Source organism: Nilaparvata lugens, chromosome 6 (genome assembly GCF_014356525.2).
Source record: "Nilaparvata lugens isolate BPH chromosome 6, ASM1435652v1, whole genome shotgun sequence".
Lineage (NCBI taxonomy): Eukaryota > Metazoa > Arthropoda > Insecta > Hemiptera > Delphacidae > Nilaparvata > Nilaparvata lugens.
Window position 1 is genome coordinate 37,824,663 of NC_052509.1, and position 24,462 is coordinate 37,849,124.

At 35.9% G+C, this 24,462-nt stretch overlaps 1 protein-coding gene across 5 annotated transcripts in view; it reads left to right on the top strand.

Annotated features, from left to right (window-relative positions):
• LOC111053509 (E3 ubiquitin-protein ligase RFWD3-like) overlaps window positions 1-24,462 on the top strand; it is a 136,662-nt gene that overhangs the window by 87,385 nt on the left and 24,815 nt on the right. For 4 of the 5 annotated variants that reach the window (XM_039430738.1, XM_039430742.1, XM_039430741.1 and 1 more), the window contains 2 exons: window positions 22,792-23,021; window positions 24,341-24,366. In XM_039430738.1, the coding sequence (XP_039286672.1) occupies window positions 22,792-23,021; window positions 24,341-24,351 (241 nt within the window). In that variant the 3' untranslated portion in view covers window positions 24,352-24,366. Of the gene's footprint in view, window positions 1-22,791; window positions 23,022-24,340; window positions 24,367-24,462 lie in introns of those variants that run through there. The other variant, XM_039430739.1, reaches the window with a different exon arrangement.

Consider the following 24,462-nt stretch of genomic DNA (forward strand, 5'->3'; position numbering starts at 1 on the left):
ATCAGCTAATTTCCTGAAGAATAATATTAGTCTATTCATTGTTCCCTTGAGACACATTTTCAATTTAAGTCTTAGTACTGGTGTTTTTCCTGATGTTTTTAAAGTGGCTAAGGTTTTCCCACTATACAAGGGAGGTAATAAATCTGAATTGGGCAACTTCAGGCCAATCTCTTTGCTCAGTGTATTTTCAAAAATATTGGAAAAAATAGTCAAAAACCAGCTTACCAAATTCTTAATGGAGGAGGAAATTTTGTCAGATAGACAGTTTGGGTTTAGAACAGATAGGAATGTGTCGGATGCCTTTTTTAGGTTGAATGAGGAGATCAATATGAACTTTGAATGTAACCAGCGAAGCTTACTAATTTTCATGGACCTTGCTAAGGCATTTGACACGGTTGATAGGACAATATTGCTTAGGAAGTTGTATTCATATGGAATTTGCGGTGAGTCTCATGATTGGTTCAAGTCATACCTGAGCAATAGGAAACAGTTTATCCAAATTGATGATGTGCATAGTAGCCTGGAAACTATCAGGTATGGAGTAGTTCAAGGAAGCACATTGGGGCCTCTCCTATTTTTGTTGTACATAAATGATCTGTCGAGAGTAAGATTACAAGGTAGCCTGTATTTGTTTGCTGACGATACTGCATTGTTGCTGTCGGGTAGAAATGTTGAAGAGGTTTACAATAAGGCTCGTAGTGACCTTGAGAAACTAAAAGACTGGTTCGATAAAAATATAATGACCCTTAATGTTAATAAAACAAAGTTTATGGACTTAAAATTGAGGAATAGGACAGATGATGGCTCAAATAGTATTGTATTACATTGTTGCAATATTCAACAGGGGGGTTTTTGCAACTGTCCATCTATTGAAAAAGTAGGCACATATAAATATCTTGGGGTAATATTCGATGACAGAATGAATTGGTCCTCTCACATTTCATACATTAAAAGCAAAATTCGTAAAGCGATATTTCTGTTTCATGGGCTTAAGAATATACTTAATGTACAGGAGCTTAGGAATGTCTATTTTGCATATGTACAATCAATGTTACAATGGGGAATAATTGCGTGGGGGGGATGCTATAAAACTGTTCTTGAGCCTTTAAAAGTTTCTCAAAATTCTATCTTGAGGGTCGCATTGCAGAGAGGTCCCAGATGTTCCACTAGAGAATTATATGAGGACTTTAAAGTGTTCAATGTAAGGCAGCTATTTGTGAGATCTGCCTTAATTTACATGCACTCTCACCATAACCAAATTTTTAACAATACAATAGATCATAGATACCCCACCAGAGCATCACATATAAACAATATACAGACTCCAAGATTAAATAAAACATATTCAACAACTAATATTCAGTACCTGTCACACATAATACTTAGAAACATACCTGACTATCTTAAAACTTTTCAAAATTACAGATCAGGCCAGTATAAGCGACTTGTTGAGAAGTGGTTAATTGTAAGTGACCAGGAAGAGTCTGAACGCGTGCTGCTCTCTGTATATAGGTAGGGAATGTGGAACTTGGTGATCTTGTCTGTGGTCCTTCGAAGTCCAAGTCCCACAGTGCTTATTATTATTATTTTATTTATTTTTTTTTGTAGCCAGTGTAGTTTACTGTTATAGTATTACATGTTTTTGATTGGATTGTCCATCGTCATCACCATCTTTCATTCTAAGTTTGGAAAATTCTTTATAACTTGGTATTTAATTGCATTGCTATAGTGTATCTACCTTTTAGTTTTACTAACTTTTAGTCATAAATTATAACTGACTTTCTGCAGCCAATTATTTGTTTTTCTGCCTATAATATCAACATTTACTCATATCTTTTTTTTCAATCTGTATTTTTCTCAATTTAGTTTAATATAATATCAATTTTTATAATTTAGTTTATCGATTTTAAATTCAGCGAATTATGCCAGGCCCTCACAAACACAGGCTTTTGCCTACATGTGAGTCTCTCATAACGTAAGGGTATATATAAATGTACTGTAACTGTACTGTATTATTTGTAAATTGTGAGAATAAAATTTGATTTGATTTGATTTGATTTGATGTGCTAGATTACAAAGAAAGGGTAACTGCGCAACCACAAGTAACTGAGGGCTGGCGGCAAATTACAAATTAGCTTATAGGACTCTCAAGCTACAATAAAATGATAATACTAAATACGAAACATCGGGGGGGCCTTGAATCCTCCTAGGATTCAACAATAACAAAATAATACTACAACTGGAGAATGATAAAAGAGCTCATGATACTATTTACAAGTATGCCAAACTTGGCATTAAAATCACTCGAAGTTTGAGGGTAGCAGAAACACTTTGTGTGATGGACGAGTCAGAGTTCCTTGATGAGTCTTCAAGTGAACCACTCGTACAACTCCATCCTTTCCTGGATAGACATCAATAATGCGGGCTAGTGGCCATGTGAGAGTTGGAGTAGGTTGATGGACCATGACAAGATCTCCAACCTGTAGATTGCGATTAGCCTTGTTCCATTTGGTTTTCTGTTGAAGGGTGTGGATGTATTCCAAAAGCCATCTCTTCCAGTTGTGTTGATAGAGTGCTTCAATAAGTTTCCAGTGTTTGAGGTTGACATCTTGATAATCTTCTCCAGGAATGGCAACCAATGGTGATCCAGTCAAGAAATAACCTGGTGTTAGGGCGGATATATCAGTTGGATTATTTGACAGAGGAGTAAGAGGTCGAGAATTTAGTATTGCCTCTATTTGAGTGATGAGCGTAGTGAATTCAACAAGTGTCAGTATTTGTTCACCAATGACTCGGCGGAGGTGGTGTTTGATACTCTTGATGGCTGCTTCCCAGAGGCCACCCTGATGAGGAGCGGCAGGTGGGTTGAAGTGGAAAACGATGCCTTGATGAGCAGCAAACTCAGAAAGTAGGATTCGTTTTGACTTGAGAAGAGCCTGAAAATATTGTTAGCACCAACAAAATTTGTCCCACAGTCAGAATAGAGGTTTTTACAGAGGCCACGCCGAGAAACAAATCTCTTCAAAGCAGCAATGAATGCTTCAGAGGACAAGTCAGTTACTACTTTAATGTGGATTGCTTTCGTCACCATGCATACAAAATCACAGATGTAGGCCTTGGTGATAGAAGTGGAACATAGATTATGCACCTTGATTTATATGAACCACCGTAATCAATTCCAGTATTGCGGAAAGGACGAGAGGGTGTCACTCGAGGCTGAGGTAGTTGTCCCATTGGTGGAATGTCATGGCGAGGTTTATGTCGAAAACAGACATGACATTTGAAAATTCGAGAGCGGATTATACTGCGTGCAGAGAGGATCCAGACATGTTGTGCAAGGAGAGATTGAGTTAATTGAGCTCCAGAGTAGATATTGTATGATACTGAATCAATCAGGAGGTTGACCACATGATGACGTTTTAGAAGGATGACAGGATGTTGAAGATCCGCTGATAGATGAGATTGATTTAAGCAACCTCCAACTCGCAGGAGACCATCATCATCGACAAATGGAGAAAGGCGGCAGAGTGAGGTTGATACTGTTAAAGATTTCTCCTTTTTGAGCATGTCAATGTCTTGTCGAAATGCTGAGTCTTGATCTTGCTTGAAAATTGCACATTTTGTGTCAGTCAATTCCTGGGAGGTGAGAGATCCAAGCCTTTTCTGTGGATGATGAGTATTATAAACGAAGCGTAGGATGTAGACCATAACATGCTGAAGTTGGCTGAATGAAGAAAATTTGTGAAGTAGATCCTATTCTTGAGGCACAGTAGCAATAAGAGTGACGGGCAATAGAGGTTTGCTTTCATCAGTCTCAGCCAGTTCCACAGGAGTGAATGCAGGAATTGGCCAGAGGTCAGGAGGTTCCTGTAACCAGGGTGGGCCTGTTCACCACAAGTTGTGAGAAGGTAATTCAGCAGGAAGTATTCCATGTGAGACACAATCGGCAGGGTTCTGTTCACCAGAAATATGTCTCCAGCTATCAGAGGGTACCAGTTCTTGCGTTTGAGCAACATGGTTTGCCACAAAAGTTTTGAGCCGATGAGGAGGAGTCTGCAGCCAAGTCAAGGTTACAGCAGAATCACACCATAATGTGATAGAAGAGAACTCTAGTTTTTTATGAAAGGTTGAGATGACATATGAGGTCAACTGAGCAAGGTCAAGTGAGCAGCACACAATTCCAAACGTGGTAGAGTGAGTTTTTTCAAAGGGGCTACTCGAGTTTTAGAAACAAGTAACTGAACATTGGCAGAAGTATCATTCTGTGATGATCTGAAGTATATCACTGCAGCAAATCCACGTTCAGAAGCATCAGCAAAGCCATGTAATTCAGTATTGCTAGACTGAAATTATTTTAGAGCTCGTGGTATTGAAATGTCTTGGAGTGTGGCTGAGGTGTCAACGAAATCTCGCCACATTGCCAGCGCAATTCAGGAGGCAAATGTTGATCCCAATCTAGACCCTTGGTCCAGAGTAGTTGCATGAAGCATTCAGCCCACAATACCACTGGAGAGAGAAAGCCACAGGGGTCATAGATCTTGGCAATCACGCTCAATACCGTGCGTTTAGTTGTAGCATCATGAGGTAGGTTGAGGTTATATATAAAACAATCATTTGATGCTGACCACTGGATGCCCAGGATTGTGAAGTGAGGTTGTTGATGATCATCTTGAAGAAATGCAGGAGTCTCAAGGTGACCATCAGGCAGGCTGGAAAGAATTGAGTTGGAATTTGAAGTCCATTTTCTTAGTTCAAATCCACCATGTTTGAGGGGTGAGTTCATTTGTTGATGTAATCTTGAAGCCTCTCCTTCAGAGTCTGCACCGGAAATGACATCATCAACAAAGGTTTGAAAGCGCAGAATTTCAGCAGCTTCTGGATAGGAGTCACCTTCCTCAGTGGCAAGTTGGTGAAGAGTTCTAATAGCAAGATACGGAGAGCAGCTCATTCCATATGTTACTGTAGTCAACTTGAAGACTGAAGCAGATTGAGTAGGATCAGTACGCCATAAAATCAACTGATAGCACTGATCATCAGGATGAACTTTGATACATTTGGTGTATATCACAAGAGAAAACAATCTTGTGTAGTCGGAAGATAAGCAACAAAACACAAATGTTGGTCTGCATTTTCCTTCCAGTAAGCAGAATCTGGTTTAAGGAAATACCAGTTGTGGTTTTGGCACTGGCTTCAAATACAGTACGTAGGCGAGTAGTACTACTGGATTCTTTGAGAACTCCATGATGAGGTAGAAAATAATGTGTAGTATTTATTTATTTATTTATTTGAAAATTTACATATTTGAGGGCACCAGGAAGTGAATCCCATTATTGCCCTCATAACCTACATTGAGCATACAATTTTAAAATAGAATAAATTAAAATGAAAATAGAATAACTTAACTAATATACTATTGAGTTTTAGAAAAAACAAAATACAAAAAAAATAATAGAAAACCTTGCAAATATGAAACTTATAGTATTAGCCCAGTCAATGAAGGTCCAAAAAAGCAGTTTCGATCCAAAAATTAAATAAAAGCTAAATTTCCCACCATCGATAGAACCCTCCCAGAGGGTCATTCTCCCAAAAGTCCCAAGAAATCCCCTTGGAGCTTTCCGCCCCAATCCCCCAAAACATGAAAAATGCAGGTAAACACGGGAAATCAATTATCTCTGTAACCATTGATCAGAAACAGTTCTATTATATGCCATTCGATTTGTTGCATTATGGACTACAATATTAGTTATATTCATTTTTTCAATAAAATCAACAGTTTTCTTGATAAAATAATATATATGTAAAAATTTAGGGGGTTTGTGATTTGATGTTTTTGTTTTCTTCGATTAACTTCGAAACAAGTAGTTTTGAAGGAAAATGAGCCAAATAATTAATGTAGCCACTGTCATTGCAAATCCATTGATGTATATTGTTATGTATTTGCGATTCGATTTGACGCTGTGGAAGGGGAAACAGTTGACGCGGAACGGCGCGGCTGACTCTCTTAGCCATAGTAAACAGCAAACTGGAAATCAATTATCTCTGTAACCATTAATCGGAAAAAAATCTATCATATGTCATTCGATTCATTAAATTAAGGACTAAAATATTAGTCGTATTCATTTCCTCAATAAATCAAACAGTTTCCTTGATAAAATTATATATATGTAAAAATTTAGGGGTTTTTCGATTTGATTTTTGTTTTCTCCGATTAACTTTGAAGCAAATAATCTGAAGAAAATTAGACAAATAATTAATGTAGCCACATTCATTGGGAATCCATTGATGTATATTGTTATTTATTTGCGATTCGATTTGACGCTGTGGAAGGGGAAACAGTTGACGCGGTACGGCGTGGCTGACTCTCTTCACCATAGTAAACAGTAAAATACAGTAGTAGGCCTACTGCTTTCTAAGTTGCATCTTATTCACACTATGGCGCTCGAAACAATCAATTTTGTCTATCGTTTTGACATGTGATGAAACTATTTTTCACATTTTAATTCTCTAAAATCATTTTGTTGTTATATATGTGCTAAATCATGCATTCTATGACAGACAAAGATATGTTTGCAACCGATAAAATATTCATACTATACATGATATAATACATATTTAAAATATGTGTGTATGATTATAATTCTATGCTAAAATTTATCATAAGTTATGAATGTCAAAACTGAGATAAATCATAGCAGGGGTGCCCACAAGGGGGGGGGGCATGGCGCAATTTGCGCCATCAACATTTTTGGGGGGGGCAAGATTTTTTTTATATTTTATGTCAACATTTTGAATCATGGCTAAAAAATCAAGGTATTAAATAGAGATATCCTAATGTAGTTAATTTTAATACTTTTTCCCACCTTTACAATGTTATATTTTCCTAAGGAATATAAAGCATAAAAAATACAATTGATAATATTTTGTATGCAGGAATTTTAGTAATTTTAATCCTATGAGTTTGAAGGTGAATCTTTCACAAAAATAAATTACAACTTCATCATCCACTATTATTCTGATTACCTTTGCTTAATTTCAATTTTTAATGATCCTGTGTTTGAGTTTCCTTGCTGTTGCAACCTAATTTTCTTAAAAGCACAATGACAAGTTAAATTGTAAAGACATTTTAATCTAATAATTATTTTAATTTCGAATGCGTTTCATGATGATATTAATGTCTCTGGAATGGGAATGCAATTATAAACAATATCGCAAACTCTAGTGAATTTGACAGATGAAAAAACTTCTCTTGTCAAAAATTTGTGAAAAATATCAAATGAAGCCAATTTCAATCTTTCAAATTTACACCCTATTTACCACACAGTAATCAAGTAATTATTGTAATGCTTCATTACTTTTTTCTGTTTTGTATAATAGTACAGTAAAATTGTCGTTTTCCAGGAAACAGCCCAAATGAATTTTTCGCGACGGTTCTATATGTATTTTGGGGCACAGAATTCTAATCTGAAATTCGCTGACACGCCAGAAGGCGGCTTCATCACCAAAACTCCCAAAATTTCGGACTTTTTTCAAGTTTTCCATTTAATCTTGAGAACCTTTAACTTTTCGAGTAAAAGCATTCCCTAAAATATTAAAGATAATAAAATTTCCAATAAATTGAGTGGTCGCGCAGGACTCTACGATTTTTTATTCCGTAGCTAAGAGTTTTCAAAGAAGGGGTGTTTTTTAAGGGGTTTTCAAAATTATGCAAACCTACCAATTCTAGCCTATACAACTAGGATCTTTTTCTAGTCATGATAGAAATTCATGTCCTACAGCCAAAATTTAAATTCTCATTATAATACCTCTTCATGGCCTTCCTAACAAAAAAGAAACATTTCGGCTGAAATCACCTTACGAGGGTTATATTATATAAGAATCTCTCGTTAGATTTCAGTATTTCCTAGTGGGGGGCACACATAGGGATACGTCCAGGATCAACTTTAATCACTTATAACTTTTGACTGAATGATCACATCTCCTCGTACTACAGCTCGTTATATCAGCTCGTCATGGCGGTTGAAAATCATGTATCATATCACTAAAATTTGTTTAAAAAATAGGAATTTTCTCCTTTAGTGTATTTCAGCCCATATTTCAATGCATAGAAAAATGACCGATTTCTATATTTAAAACTGTGTGTCTCGGTAACTCAAAATGATACTTGGTCTTGATTTGAAGAAAAAAATCTCCTGTTTTATGTGAGGTGAATGATTTTTGTAAAAATATAATCGTGAAGTAAGATACGTTTGTTTCTAAAAATCAAGAAATTTGCGATATTTTTTTTTTCATTTTCACAGTCTCGACAGTTTTTTGATATAAACAGTAATGCAAGATCAATTTAAGGCAACTCAGCTTATATATAGAGCATGAAATTTTCTCTCATTTAAGACCAATCGCAAGTTTCTATCATGTATTGTACTCATTCTAGAGACTCTTTAATAACAGTAAAATCGCAAGAAAAATGAGGAAATGGAGATCATTATTCAATTGGCTGTAACTTTTGAACGGTATTGAAAACAGGAGTATAATTCATGGGAGTGAAATGAGGAGAAAATTCATCACAACCTCGACTACTTTTTGGATTTTTTATCTGAAGTGTTCCACAAGATACGCAACGTTGCATATGCGAGTCTGTGAAAATGGGGGAAATATCACAAATTTCACGCACATGCAAAGTTGCGTATCTTGTGGAACACTTCAGCTAAAAAATCCAAAAAGTAGTCCTGCGCGACCACTCAATTCATTGGAAATTTTATTATCTTTAATATTATATAGAGAATGCTTTTTCTCGAGAAATTCAAGGTTCTCGAGATTAAATGGAAAACTTAAAAAAAGTCCAAAATTTTTGGGGGTGAAGTCGCCCTCTGGCGTGTCAGCAGATTTCAGATTAGAATTCAGCGCCCCAAAATACTATAGAACCATTGAATAACATTCTTTCGGGGCTGTTTCCTGAAAAACGACCATTGACTGGACTATAAGTTGTTATCCTATTATATTAAGCGAGCAATTTCTGTATATCTGTTTATATTTTTATATCTGTTTATATTTTTATATCTGGCTATCTGGTTATCTTGTTCAATGGTTATTTATGTTCAACGGGTCTCGGAAACAGCTCTTAAGATTTTCAAGAAATTCGGAATATAGTAGGTTTATGATATCAAAATTCGATTGCACTAGGTCTCATCCCTGAGAAAACTCCCTGAAGGACATGAAAAGGATAATTAATTCATCCTTGGAAAAACAGATGATGATTTCGTCGTCTGTTGATAACAGAAGATGCGTGTGCCTGTGTGGGAGATCAGCTGTGTAATCAATTAGCTTACCGTATCTCGCGAGAAATCTAGAAATTTTAATTGACTCGATCAAAATACAGTAATCTGATTTGTTGACATGAGATGGTATATTCATAATATTCAAAGTTAATCATTATTTTTACAGTTCTAAGTGATTAGTGAGTGTTATATTGTCATTCAATTTGTCATTCAACAATCTAAATTAGAAGTTTCATGTTTTCAAATATTTGGACTGAAAATTTCACTTGAATTCAAGTGTATGAAACATAATCTACTTTTTGGAATATTAAATATTCCAACTATAAATTTTATAATGCATAAATCAAAATTCGGGGAAGAAACAGTTTTGGGCTGTGCCTGTTAGTCCTTCCCCAATCATTTTAAAGAATTGAGCTCTGTTTATCAATGAATAAATAAAGAGCAAAGCTCGGTGCCCCGATATTTGGTATTAATAGATAGAATTTACAAAATGTACTTGTTCAGATGATATCTTTATTCCAAAAAACAAACCATTTGAAGATACATTTTGTTCGACTTGTGTTATTCACTCTTGTAATGTTAAAAAGTAAATACTACCAACAACGCAACTTCAGTGACAACATGTTCCAATTTATGATAAATATCGGGGCACCGAGCTCCACTCTGGAGTACCTACAAAAGCATATAAAATTATTACGGAAGAAGAAATTATAATAAATATTCATAGCTCATACAGAAAGGTTCTATCTAATCACAGTGGATTGAGATTTTCCTAGAGGAATGCAAAAATTCTCTCACAAAAGCATGTTAAATTTTAAACCTGATTAATTTCACGTGAACCAAATCACAGAAGACCATCTCAAACAGATAGCTTATCTGATTGGTTCTACTAGAATTAATCAGGATAACAATTTAACCGGCTTTTGTACAACTGCCACTAAGTACCTGATTGAATTAGGTACAAAAATTCAACAGCTGAGTCATAATTTTGTCTCACACACATGCAATGTCCTTCAGCGAGTTTTCCAGGGATGAGACCTAGTGCAATCGAATTTTTATATTATAAATCTACTATGTTCTGAATTTCGTGAGAATCGTTAGAGCCGTTTTCGGATCCGGTGAAAGAGAAACATCTGAACATTTAAACATCTAAACAGAAATTGCTCGTTTAATAGTATAGGATTTAGAATACCTAAACTTGCCGACATGATATATTGTATGAATAAAATCGTTCCAAATTTGTATGAATGTTTAGGTACCAAAATTGCTATGCAATATTCTTTTGCAATAAAGAATTATCAATGATAGTTATTCAACTTTTTATAAGTAACCTTAACATTTAAAAATCGAAGCCTCCTTACTTATCTTTTATATCCTATTAAAATATTTGTCATGTAGTTTTTCCTGATGTAATGTAGTACTTTCTAGTCCTCCCGAACAAGAACGGATGCACTGCTAGTCTCAAAAATAATATCAAAAAGATACTTCATTTCTATTTTAAAAGAGATAAGAAACGATGGTATATATTTTTGCAATATTATGAAAACAAAAAGAATTCCTCTCAAGACCAAAGGTAAATAATGTCCTTTGGAAGATTAGAATGTAAGATGTGAATTTTATTGTCATACACTGAATAATGTTGAAAACTAAAGGGTTGGAAATTGGGGTAATTTGGGGGGGCATTACACTTGGATTGGGGGGGGCATGCGCCATTGCCCTTGGGGGGCTGGGCACCCCTGAATCATAGATTAGTCTACAATAGTGTTAACAGTGGCAATTTCCTGAAAAATCATAGCGTGCAGTGTTTGCTGTTTTCTACCGTTAATATTCTCCAAGCCAGGTTGATAATATACCTTCAGTTTAGCCAAATATATATGACGGATGAGGCATAAAAAATTAATACATTGGGCTTATTGAGTTGAAACTTTCTATGATTCTCTCTGTAAAGTAGCTATCTTCCGTCTTACTAGTTGAATCTACATTATTTAGACAGTGCAATATGAAATTCAGTAGATTCTAAAAATGAAAGCCATGCAAACATACAAATTAAGGAAGAGTAAGCATGCATAAAAGGTAGGAAAATCATGAAAGTGTTTCACATTTAACCACAAAGTACCCTACCGTATAAGATTAATTGAAAGATGATTCATCATCTTCTATTATTTTTGTTAACATATCGATTTTTCACCTCCACTCGCATCTTGTCATTCATTACACAAGGTTGGCAGAAGCTTTTCTTTATGTCGATTAATGTTGATTGAAATTGATTTTGATTAGGGCACCAAAAGAATAGATCATTTTCTATTTGAAGCATTCAAATTAAATCTATTGAACATGATTTCTTATGACTTGGCATTCACAGATTTAGTTGGGTGAAGCTATTTGAAAAGTGTACCTGATTATAAATTTCATGGTTTTTATACCATTCTAGTTCATTGTGATCATTGAAGGGTTGAAGTGATGAGTTAGTTCAAGCGAATTTTAGTACACAAGTATATTGTGCTTATAATGGGCTCTTCTTTATTTTCTATCGATGTTTTGCTCCAGTAGGTAGAGAAAATTTAAAATGTTGGTTTTTGCATTTTATAAGCTTTATAAATAATATAAATTAACGGTAATATAAATTTGATAAGTCCAGTATTAAATTAATCGATGTTGATTTTCATTGTATCGCTTTGTATCAATGTTACTTGCACTGTTTGTAATTCATCACTATTCTCTCAAGAATTAGTTTTTTATGAATTTCATGATCTGAAAATTGAAATTCAAATGCTATTTGGATGACGTTTACATTCCACTGTTTTTTTTACAATAATTGTTACGTTGAAGAGTGAGGCATTTCAATCCATTTGGAAGTAAAAGGAAATCACAGTGCGATTTGAACAGTGGATAGTAACTTTGAAATTCAGTTGCTCAATTCATTTCGGCTTGATACTATCATTTGTAATTATAGTTGATCAGAAATATGGAATGTATATAATGTTCATATTTCAGTTTGACTAATCTTCTATCACAGTCTCGCTTTCATTCATAAACATGATAATCCTAAATACGTTGATTACCTTAAAGATGTAGCTTATCTTACGTCGAACAATGTACAATACAAACAATTTTCATTAAATTACTATTATGATGATCATTGGAATAATTTCTGCCTGTGAATGAGAAAAAGTCATTTTATGAGCCTTGAAATTCGTATCTAGAAAAATTTGCATTATTACTAGAACTTTTGTCATTTTTACTATTTATTATAGGTACTGTACATTGATTTTTGTGATTATAGAGATCAACTACTTTATCCTGAATCAGGATAAGGATAAATAGGGAAATTGTGAGATGGGGATAACATCCACAGTTACATAAATTTGAATGCTCTGATAATAATGATTGTGAACGGAACTGCAATTCTGGCTTGGTATTGCCTCTTCATGTTCAGTGAGAATAGAAAGCTTCAGAGTAATTCGTCTCACTATAATATAATTATGTGATAATATTGGTAATATTTAGTAACATTTGTTAATATTTGAACCAAATTTGCAACAAATTAATCTACTTTCAGCTTGAAAATTTACAACTTATTAGGAGTACAGTGTTACCATATAGTATCTCAGGTAGGCCCACCCTTTTATTTTTTTTATTCATTCCATTATTAAGTGTTTAAAATATAAAGCGTGATGAAACAAGATAAAACACAAGAAAAGCTATGAAAAGAAATTTTGAATCTTCATTTTTCACAAAATAAGGATAATATGAAGGAGTCGGACACATAATATATCATGAAACTTCGTTGAAAAACATCAATATCTGAAACTAGAGTTATCAAATTGTGTTACCTCTGACTGGTATGGAGAAGGCACACTTCAAATTAATATAATAAATTCTGTGAGCAAACAACGATTTTTATCATGAGCATGGTTAAATCAAGAAAATTGTAATATTTTTTTAGAGTATTGAAAAGTGAAAATCTATATACAGCGCATGTCAAAACAATAGACAAAATTAATTGTTTCGAGCGCCATAGTGTAAATAAGATGCAATGTAGACAGCAGTATTATTCTGTTTACTATGGTGAAGGGAGTCAGCCGCGTCGGCTGTTTCCCCTTCCACAGCGTCAAATCGAATCGCAAATAAATAACAATATACATCAATGGATTCCCAATGAATGTGGCTACATTAATTATTTGTCTAATTTTCTTCAGATTATTTGCTTCAAAGTTAATCGGAGAAAACAAAAATCAAATTGAAAAACCCCTACATTTTTACATATATATCATTTTATCAAGGAAACTGTTTGATTTATTGAGGAAATGAATACGAATAATATTTTAGTCCTTAATTTAACGAATCGAATGACATATGATAGATTTTTTTCCGATTAATGGTTACAGAGATAATTGATTTCCAGTTTGCTGTTTACTATGGCTAAGAGAGTCAGCCGCGCCGTTCCGCGTTGACTGTTTCCCCTTCCACGGCGTCAAATCGAATCGCAAATACATAACAATATACATCAATGGATTCGCAATGACAGTGACTACATTAATTATTTGGCTCATTTTCCTTCAAAACTACTTGTTTCGAAGTTAATCGAAGAAAACAAAAAAATCAAATCGCAAACCCCCTAAATTTTTACATATATATTATTTTAGCCAATCATTCTTACTCCACCCGACGTGGCAATGATCTATCACTGCCTCAAATAAGACTCTCCAAGACAAGAAATAGCCATATTTTTCAACAAGCCAGAATGTATAACAATCTTTCTTTAGAAATTAGAGAGCTGCCAATCTATAAATTCAAACAAATTTTAAAAAATAAATTGACAGAGAGTGCATTCTATTCGGTAGATGAGTATTTTCAGTCTACAATATGAATGCTCATGATCAACATTTACCTTTTATTTTTTGGTAAAACTGAATAACTTATTAATATGAATTGTAGTTTGTTCCTAAGACTAAGACAAAATAATAAGACGAATTGTTATTGTAATATCTTCATATATTATACGATCTCTTTTATCATATGCTTAATTTTATATCACAATATTTATTTTTTATTTCACAAGTGTTATATTATTGTTATTATTTTTTGACGTGCTCATACAATGTAAAGTTGTTCTGGCAATAAAGAATCTTGAATCTTGAATCTTGAATCTTGAAAGAAAACTGTTAATTTTATTGAAAAAATGAATATAACTAATATTGTAGTCCATAATGTAACGAATCGAATGGCATATAATAGAACTGTTTCCAATCAATGGGTACAGAGATAATTGATTTTCCGTGATTACCTGAATTTTTCAACTTTGAGGGGGGCTAGGGGGGAAAGCTCCAAGGGGATTTCTTGGGACTTTTGGGAGAATGACCCTCTGGGAGGGTTCTATCGATGGTAAAAGATTCAGCTTTTATTTAATTTTCGGATCGAAAAAACCTTTATTGACTTGGCTATATAGCAGATAAAAGAAGAAGAACTAAGTATGTAACTAATACTGAAGAATTCAAGAAGAAGAAAAGAAAAAAGAAACAAAGAAAAGAGAATTATGGAAACTTTGCAAATATGAAACTTATAAGTAAAAACACTAATATATTATGTAATACATAGGAAAGAAAAAAAAAGACAAAACTCAACAAACATAAATCTTATTCAAGTCCTGCCTGAACACACTGTTTGAGTCAAAAAAATCTAATGCATTATTAAGCCTATTGTATAATCGAAGATACCTAAACAGGGGAGCATTGTAACCACTGACCGTTCTACATCTGATAATATCAAAGGTTGTATGATCTCTGGAATTGAACGCAGAAACATGGAACCTGATCAATGAGAGCAGCGAAGGAGAAGAAAATCGACCCCTTAACAGACCATGCACGAAAATCAATGAGTCTCTCTCCTGTCGTAATCTCAATGATACAAAGTGAAAGGTACCTCTCAAACGGTCTGTAGGAAAACCCAAAGGACAGGATTGGCCGAAGCGCTTGTAATAGAGAAACCTCAAAAACTTATTCTGAACCACCTCAAGACCATGAGTACACAAATCAGTATAAGGTTTCCAAATCACAGAGCAATATTCCAACACACTCCGGACCAATGACACATAAACAGTACATATTGCATCAAGGTTATTGAAGTTAGCTGTATTCCTCATAACAAAACCTAGCATTTTATTGGCTCTAGCTATGCTATAGTCTATGTGCACTGAGAACCTGAGACAGCTATCAAAGATTACACCCAAATCCTTACATGTATCGACTCTTTCCAGATTCATACCATGTACTTCATAAGAAAAGTTCATCTTTAAATTTTTTCTAGAGAATGAGATACACTTACACTTCCTAACATTCAAGTCAAGTCCATTGATAGAAGACCATCTAGCCAATCTGTCAAAATCTTGCTGCAACAAATTACAATCATTGGAGTTAGTAATCTCCATGTAGAGCTTTACATCATCAGCAAAGATCAAACATTTTGCTTTCTTTAACTGGAGAGGCAGTTCATTGATCAATAGAAGGAATAAAAGAGGACCGAGTACACTCCCCTGTGGAACTCCTGAAGTGCTGAAAAAGGGAGTTGATCTAGAACACCTGACCATAACATAATTGGTACGATGGAATAAGTAACTTCTGAAAAGATTCACAAGTTGCACACAAAAACCCAAATCATCAAGTCTCCTCAACAGTGCTCCCTGATCAACACGATCAAATGCTTTTGCATAGTCTGTGTAAATTACATCAACCTCACCTCCAGAATCCATTACCCTCGAAACATCCATAGTGAACTCCATCAAATTGGTGACCACAGACCTTCCAGGGAGAAACCCATGTTGACAGTCCGATATCAGAGGACGGGAGTAACACAAAATCTCACCATACAAAACACGCTCAAAAACCTTTGCGAAGACTGACAGCAGGGTGATCGGATGATAGTTATCAATCAGATCCTTTCTGCCAGACTTGAAAATGGGTATTACCTTGGAAATCTTCCACCTTGTAGGAAATAAACCTTTCGCCAAAGATAAATCGAATATATATTTCAATGGGTCAACCAACACATCTCTGCAACCTTTCACTATGAATGCAGGAACCTCATCCTCACCAGGAGTAGTGAGTGGCTTCATTCTATTAATTGCCCTCCTTATGCTCTCAACAGAAACTGATGAAACAGCTAATGAACTGGAAGCCAAATCCCTTCTAATTCCATTTTCCTCACCAATCTGATTCACGTTATCACTAAAGGTGCAAGTAATTGGAGTATAAACGGACTTGAAGTACTCAGCAAAACCATCGGGCAATTCAGATCCCACAAAGGCCCTATCACCGAGCTCCATTCTCTGACAGATCCCCTTAGCCTCACGCTTACTATTCACAAACTTCCAGAACTCCTTCGACTCACCCTTGATATTCCTCTGTACCCTAGTCATATACTCATCATGAGAACGGGATATAAGATTCTTCAGCTCTCTTCTAATATCGTTGAACCGATTTCTATGATAGGCCGAAAAATTTTTCTTCCGTGCGAGTTTGTTTTTCCTCTTAATCATCTGTATGATATTCTGATTAAACCAAGGAGGATACTTTGTGTTAATTGCATTGACACGTTTTTTTTGGGATGGTGAGATCAAAACATGAATATATGATTGAATAAGAAAGATCTACCGCTGAATCAACATCTTTAATACTATAAAGAACCTGCCAATTATAATCTCTAAGGATATTGTAAATAGAAAGATAGTCCGCTCTCCTGAAATCATACTTCAACTCCCCATCAGATTGATGCTGATGACTCCCCCGACTCAACTGGACACCCGTCAGCAATTCAATGCTCAGAGCTGGGTGATGTTCAACATCTTCATGGACCAAAGGCAAAGACTCATGTTTGAGCCCTTCAATCTTCATACTAGACATTACCAAATCAAGTGTACGGCCATTGGCATTTTTAACATTATTATAAGATTGAAGAACAAAAAATCCTGAGAAATTGTTTAACTTTTCTGCACACATAGTACCATTCATTAAATCAAAATCCTTATCAGTTATTTCAGGTAAGTTGAAATCACCAGCTATGAACAATTTATCTTTAATTATATAAGAGTAAGATTCGATGTGATCAAAATCTGATTCAAAGTCACCTATGAGAGCATTATTACAAAAGTAGACAATGTTAATATATATAGGACAAGTGGGTAATAGAATACGAATCATTAGATTCTCTGAATTTCTGAGATTATGAGACGAATTAATATCAAAACATTCCTCCGAGGGTATGTCCCTACGAACGGCAATCAGCACACCTCCACCACGACAAGAGTCGCTACCAGGTCTGCCTCTACCGTAAACAGTGTATCTCTCATCAAAAAGTTCAGAATCAACAAAACTAGAATTAAGCCAAGTCTCCGTTATCAAAATCATATCATAATCACAGGCAAGCACCGATTGAAGGAAACCATGAGTCTTCGTTCTGAGACCCCTTACATTTTGATAATAAACTTTCAAGGAATTAATGCAATAGTTCATTGAGAAATTGAGAATCATAAGATCATCTTACCAGCCGCTCATCAAATAGAATAATTCAGTTACAGTCAGGAATATAAGTACATAATATCAGTTTTCTCTAATCTTAGACATGATAAGCTTGAAAAATAATCGTGACAGTATTTAATTTACACATTACCAGCCAACTATCATATCAGCATGCAGGCCCGGCCCCAGGGGTGGGCGGACCGGGCGGCCGCCCAGGGCGGCAGATTTTTGGGGGCGGCAAATTTTAAGGAACGTGAAATTTTATAATATAAATATGTAAAAAAAATCATAATATTAAATGTGAATAGTAAAATTATATAATAAGCTTTTCCAAACTCAAGCTAATGAAGACATATCCAAGATCAACATGTCCCAAGAACGTCTGAGTGGTCTAGCGAACATAAAATAGCTCAGTCCCTAGATCTTGAAGAATTGAAGAAGGAATTTTCCTATGCAAAGGTCAGACGAGTCCTAATTAATTAAACAGGTGTGTTAATAGTCCAGTCAACAAATGATTATAGAGGGAAAAACCCGGAACACAATGTTTGACCCAGCAGCCCTTCCAAGGATAGTAAGGGGGCAAACATACCAAAAGTCCCTTTAGCACAGGGGGTGGTAGGTAGTAGGTAGATCAGCGGGCTTAGTCAATTCCATATGACCTAATATCAGATACTCTGACATGAAATCAGCATATAAAGACTGAAAGTGTGGTTGAGCCTTGAATTTTCTCTCTATTGAATTCAATCTGTGTTCAGCAGTGGCTTTAGACTGACCCAAAGGAGGGTGTTGGGCCTTGAATGGCAGTCTGATACAAAATCGTCCAGATTCATCACGGGAATAGGTTGAGAGGAAATGCTGATCGCATAGACGTTCTTCTTCAGATTTTTTAGAAGCCATTGCAGGTTCTTCTTGTTCCCAAAAGCGTTGGAGAGAGTTGTGCAAATCCAAATTATTGACAGCCAAGAGTGTGGTTGATGGTTGTAGAGCAAGGGAAGAATCAACTTGAGGTTTAGCTGGAGTTTCACCCATAACTATAAAACCAAAATGAGTCCCAATTTAACTTGGCAGACCAGGACCGAGGTGATGAACGATTTGGTTGAGCAGAAGAGGATAGACTGAAGCACCAAGAAGAATATCTATGGCTCCAGCTAGATGAAACGTGGGATCAGCCAGAAGATATGGTCATACTATCTGTAAGACCTCAGGAGCAATTTCTGTGCGGGGTAGATTTACACAAATTTCATCAATAATCAAGAATTCTTGATTGGATGAAATAATATTGCCACTCAGAGTTTCAATAGTGAGAGAGGTGAGTCCCTTAGAACGTATGGGCGATTGCGAAAATCCAATAACACTGTGGTTACTCTTAATGCGATGTGCACACAATAATTGTGCAGCATTTTCAGTAAGAAAACATGATTGACTACCAGAGTCAGCAAGTGCGCGGAAAACGTGGCTGTTTCCATGAGGAGAGGTAATTTTAACAAGCAAGGTTCCAAGTAGTACTGTAGAGGTTGAATGATGAGGGCGCTGATGAGTATCAGTAGTGGTCAGTACAACAGGGAGGAGGTGTCATGTTGATTTGAGGTTGAGCTGAGGTATCTCCATGACTGCTTGATTTGAGCGGTGTCGTGTTGTTAGTTGAATAGTTATTTTCAAAATGTAGTAGAGTATGGTGTCTTTTATGACAGGTGAAGCAGTTAGCTTTAGACTTACATTTTTCGAGAGTGTGGTTTCCTAAACAGGAAATGCATCGTTTGTTTTCTTTGACAATCTGAAAGCGTGCCTTGGGTGCATTATTTTTGAAAGCCGGGCATGAATAAAATTTTATGATCATTGTTTTGGCAAACAAAACATTCAAATGGTTTTGTTTCATGTTTGATTTCATCATTATAAGTCATCAATGTGACCTTGTTAGTACGAAAATTCCTATTTATTTAGGAGAGTATTTATTTTCTGATGCTGAAGTAGACAATGAAACGTTTTTAGGTGCAGAAGTAGATTTGAATTTTCAATTTCATTGCACTCTTGAGTTAAAAATGTAATTATTTCTTTTGCTTCTGCAAGAGCGGTCTCACTAGTTTTGTTCAAAGAACGAAAATGCTCAAACTTTTTTCTGAGGTTGTTATCCATTTTTCGCATTATAAGAGCACATAGTGAAGGATTATTAGCGGTTATATCAATTTTTAATCCCTTTAATGCTTATGTATTCTCATTGTAGGAGTTGAGAAATTTCCTAATTTGAGACGGTTGATGAATGATATTAGATAAATCTAGAATTTTGTTGAGGTGAAGTGATATCAATCGTCGAGGTGAATTATAACGTTCCTGAAGCAAATCATAGGCTCCTTGATAATTACTATCAGTTATTGGTAGTGATTTTATGAAATCAAGCGGTTCTCCTGAGAGCCCAACAGATATTGAAGTTTGATTACACCTGATAGCGTAGGATTTGAGTGAATACTCGAATCAAATAAATTAATAAATGATGTCCAATCGAGAGGGTCGCCAGAGAAATGCTTCATGTCAAGCTTAGGTAAGCGAACGACCTGTTCATGTTCAGGTTTTGACTTTGACAATTCCATTTCTATGTTTTTTAATGTGAGGTTGATACAATCAATCATCTCATCTGCACTGTTTAGTGGTGAGTAATTAGGTGTTAACTTGTCATCTATGGTACCTCTAATTGCAATTCGTGATAGACATCCAGTGACTCAGATAAATCTGATCTTAATGTGTTCAAAGATTTAGAACGAGCTAGCAATTTCTGATGAATCTCCTTATCAGTGATCTTTTTTGACACATCATATAATATCTGAATTTGTTCAAATGCATTGTTCTTTTTGGCAGTGACTACTGCTAGAGATTTAGCCATGATAACTAGTAACTTGATAACTATAAGGTTTTATTAAAACTCAAATTGATAATAATAACTTGAGGTACAATAAATAATTGAGATTGCAAGAATAGCCATAAGAAGCTAAGAGAATTACTATAAAACAATGCAATTATTGGAATTGGGGTTTTTTTAAAAGTACAATTTGAAAGAAAAGTTGGCTTATATGAGGCATAAGAGGAAATAAGTCGAATAATAATGCGGTTTCACAAATTAGAAATTAATAGACTGAGAATTCAATTAAAGTAAGCCATTATTTAAAATTGAAGTAACTGAAGTTACAGTACAAGTTGTATAGATATATAATGTAGTCATTAAGCATGACAAGGTATGATGAAAATACCGGGTGTCTATAAATGAATATCGGGGTTTTAATGCTTTATAAGATTTATTACATTATACTTACAGTTATTAATGATATGTCAAATGAAAGAGCAACTCAAACAGTTTTTGTTCGTTGGTGAGCAAGATGGTGCGCCACCTCACTGGCATAACGAAGTAAGCGATTGGTTGAACGTAACTGTACCCGACCGCTGGATTGGCCGCAAGGGGCCCAATGACAGAGCTTGCTATGCGTGGCCTCCACGGTCACCCGACCTAACGCCATGCGATTTTTACCTTTGGGGTTTCATCAAGGATCGTATGTATGTGTCTCCGTTACCAGCTGACCTCCTTGAATTACGAAAGAGGATTGAAGCAGCTGTTGCAACAATTACAGAAGACACACTACTCAACGTTTGGGAAGAACTCGGCTATAGACTTGATGTGTGCCGTGTGTCAAATGGTGCTCACATAGAACACTTGTAAACTTGTATATAAAACTGTTTGAGTTGCTCTTTCATTTGACATATCATTAATAACTGTAAGTATAATGTAATAAATCTTATAAAGCGTTAAAACCCCGATATTCATTTATAGACACCCAGTATACCGAATAGTATTTCAAGTTAGAAATAAGTAATTGAGTTTTACAATTACAAATCAATATAGTTATATAAGTTCCCTAAATAACAATGAGTATTTACTACAATAAGTAATTTGCCACAAGTCATCAACTTATTTTCGATTGAATAGCAAAAGGCAGTAGAGGTTCAAGTTCAAAATGAACATGTTGAGAGGGAGAAAATAATTATAGTCGAGAGAGATAACAAAATTGTTCCGTTACAATTCGCGATAAGCGCCAAGCAGTAAAACAATGAGTTGATTGTACTGACAGAGTAGCAGTAAATCGAACCCAAGTTGAGTAACGAACAAATCTTGACTTGCGCAATAATGATATTCAGAAATCGTGTTTGAACGTTGGAACAAACTGAATGACTGATAGCTTGAATGAGAAGCAAATGGACATAAAATTTCCAATAAAATTAAAATATTGATTCACAAATTTGGCCCGGTAAACCAATTTTTCGGGATTGAGGATATTGAAGAAATAAAAGGAGTAGAGAATAAGACTGTATTAAAATGGTGGACCAGAGGAAGGGGTGAGGATACCATAAAACGCGATGCGGGGATAAAAATAATGAAATTTATAAATGAATCTAAATACCTTGATATTGTTCCTTGTCACCATATGTAGTTGAAGCGTTGGTTCGTTGGTGTGGCCACACGTAGCATCGATGATTAATGTCTTGAAGCACTTTTAGGTATTCCATTATTTGCGGTAAAAGGTCGGAAATGAGGTGGAACAATATTGCGGGAAGGATTGAGGTATGAGTTACGGTTTGTCACGGCCGGTATAATAATTTATCATAATAAGAATTAAATGAGGTTTACCCACAATACTGGTAATAATAAGAGGTTATAACTAGAGTGGTTTAAACGAGAACGGTTTAGAAGTTTCTCCTAACAGTCACTTGCTAGGAATGCAAAAACAGGGACGCTTCCACTGAACGCATGCGCTAGATTACAAAGAAAGGGTAACTGCGCAACCACAAGTAACTGAGGGCTGGCGGCAAATTACAAATTAGCTTATAGGACTCTCAAGCTACAATAAAATGATAATACTAAATACGAAACAGTGTATATTGTGAATTAATTTTCCATGGAATAATTTAACAACATGCCTGAAAAGAGTGAGGAATACTAATTGCTATGAGACGTTGCGTTGCAGATTCAACGCAGTGCAGCTGATAGGTGGCAGAGACGTGGCAGCACCTGAGAGTGTGCTGAGTGACGGCCCATTTGTGTCGATGAGCTACAACAGCGCGTCGCAGATGGTCGTGACCACCAGTCGCCCGTCGCAGCGATCGCGCAGTGTGCGTCACATCGTGTCCCAGCTAGGCGGACAGCTCAACAACAGCTGCCTCAACAACATCCACACCTTCCATCGTGGCACGTCTGGTCAGTGAAATTTAATATTATTCAAGTAATATATTAAATATATATTTTTTATAATAACATCTTAAGTGTTATCGGATGGGCACGTTAAACTGTCGGTACCGGCTGTATGACAGTCGTAAGGCCCATTGATGGCTCAAATTATATATTCAGGCGAGGTGGGACCTTCCCGCAAGGGACTCCCCACCAACAAACGCCATACGAGTTTACTTTTCTCTATTTCAAGAACCTGAATTTAAAATCAATAAAGTATAGTTATGTTGGTTTTAATCTTATTCACTAAAATACTACTATTTCAACTTTGTCACAAAGTGAATTTTTGTGACGGATGGAGAGCCGTCGTCTAGTGTGAAATTTAGCGAATTAATTCTATTTTAGAATAAGAATAGGGTCGACTGCCAGATATATTTTGTTGGACTTGTGGTTGTGTATGTACACCATCACCATCACCGTCAACCCCTATAAATCATCAGCAACTGATTCATCATAACCAGAAATTTCCAGATCTTGTTTACTGGTTTGAGCGTTCTAATATCTAATAGTATTGCAGCAGCAGCAGCCGTATCATCAAAGCGATAGGCGACTACCAGGTTGAGTCGGTATCGTTCTTCTTGTAATTTCTGGTGAGAAATATTATTTACCGGCCTAATCTACTATAGGAATTAGCAGTATTGTCATCATGGATGCACCCTTAGCATCAGCATTAGTAGATTCATACCCTGTCACATGGCCAGTGGCGTGATCGTCTCCTGAGACTCCTATTGGTCGGCAATCTCTTTTCCCCCAGCCTCCCAATTTTCCACGGACCCTACTCTGCGAGGAGCAGAGCTAGGCAAGTGGTTGAGCGTGTGAACGGGTCGCGAATCTCCTCTCCTTACGACGTTCCCGGACTAGTTATTTCTAGGGGAATTATTCTATTTTTGTGTTAATATAGAATATTGTAGGACGAGTTCCGGACAACTCCGGAAGTTAGAACTTCCTTGGGGATTTTCTCTCTTGTCGGTTATTTTTCCTAAATTCGTCTCACTTGGGGTGAGCGAGTTATCCTTGGTTTTGAAACCTGTAAGCAGGGCCGCCCAAAGGGTGGGGCGACCGGGGCGGTCGCCCCGGGCGCCGCGGTCGTATGATGATTAGCGCCCCGACATTTTCGGTTCAAGTACCTTTATTTCACCTTCACGTTAAAGGTCTTGAACCATTTTCTTATCAATCCATTTCTATGTATAACTCATTACTTATATGTGTGGTGTTAATTGTGGCATAAACAGTAAAAACTTTGGTAAATACAGTCACTCTACGCATAGCATAGGTGTATATTTTTTCAGTCATTGAGTGAGCCTGTGCGCGCCCACTGCCCCTGCAACCTGTAAGTCGTCATAGGTCGCTTCATTGTCCAATGCTGGGTGAGTCCAGTCACTATATACATTGGTGCTTGCAATTTATATTG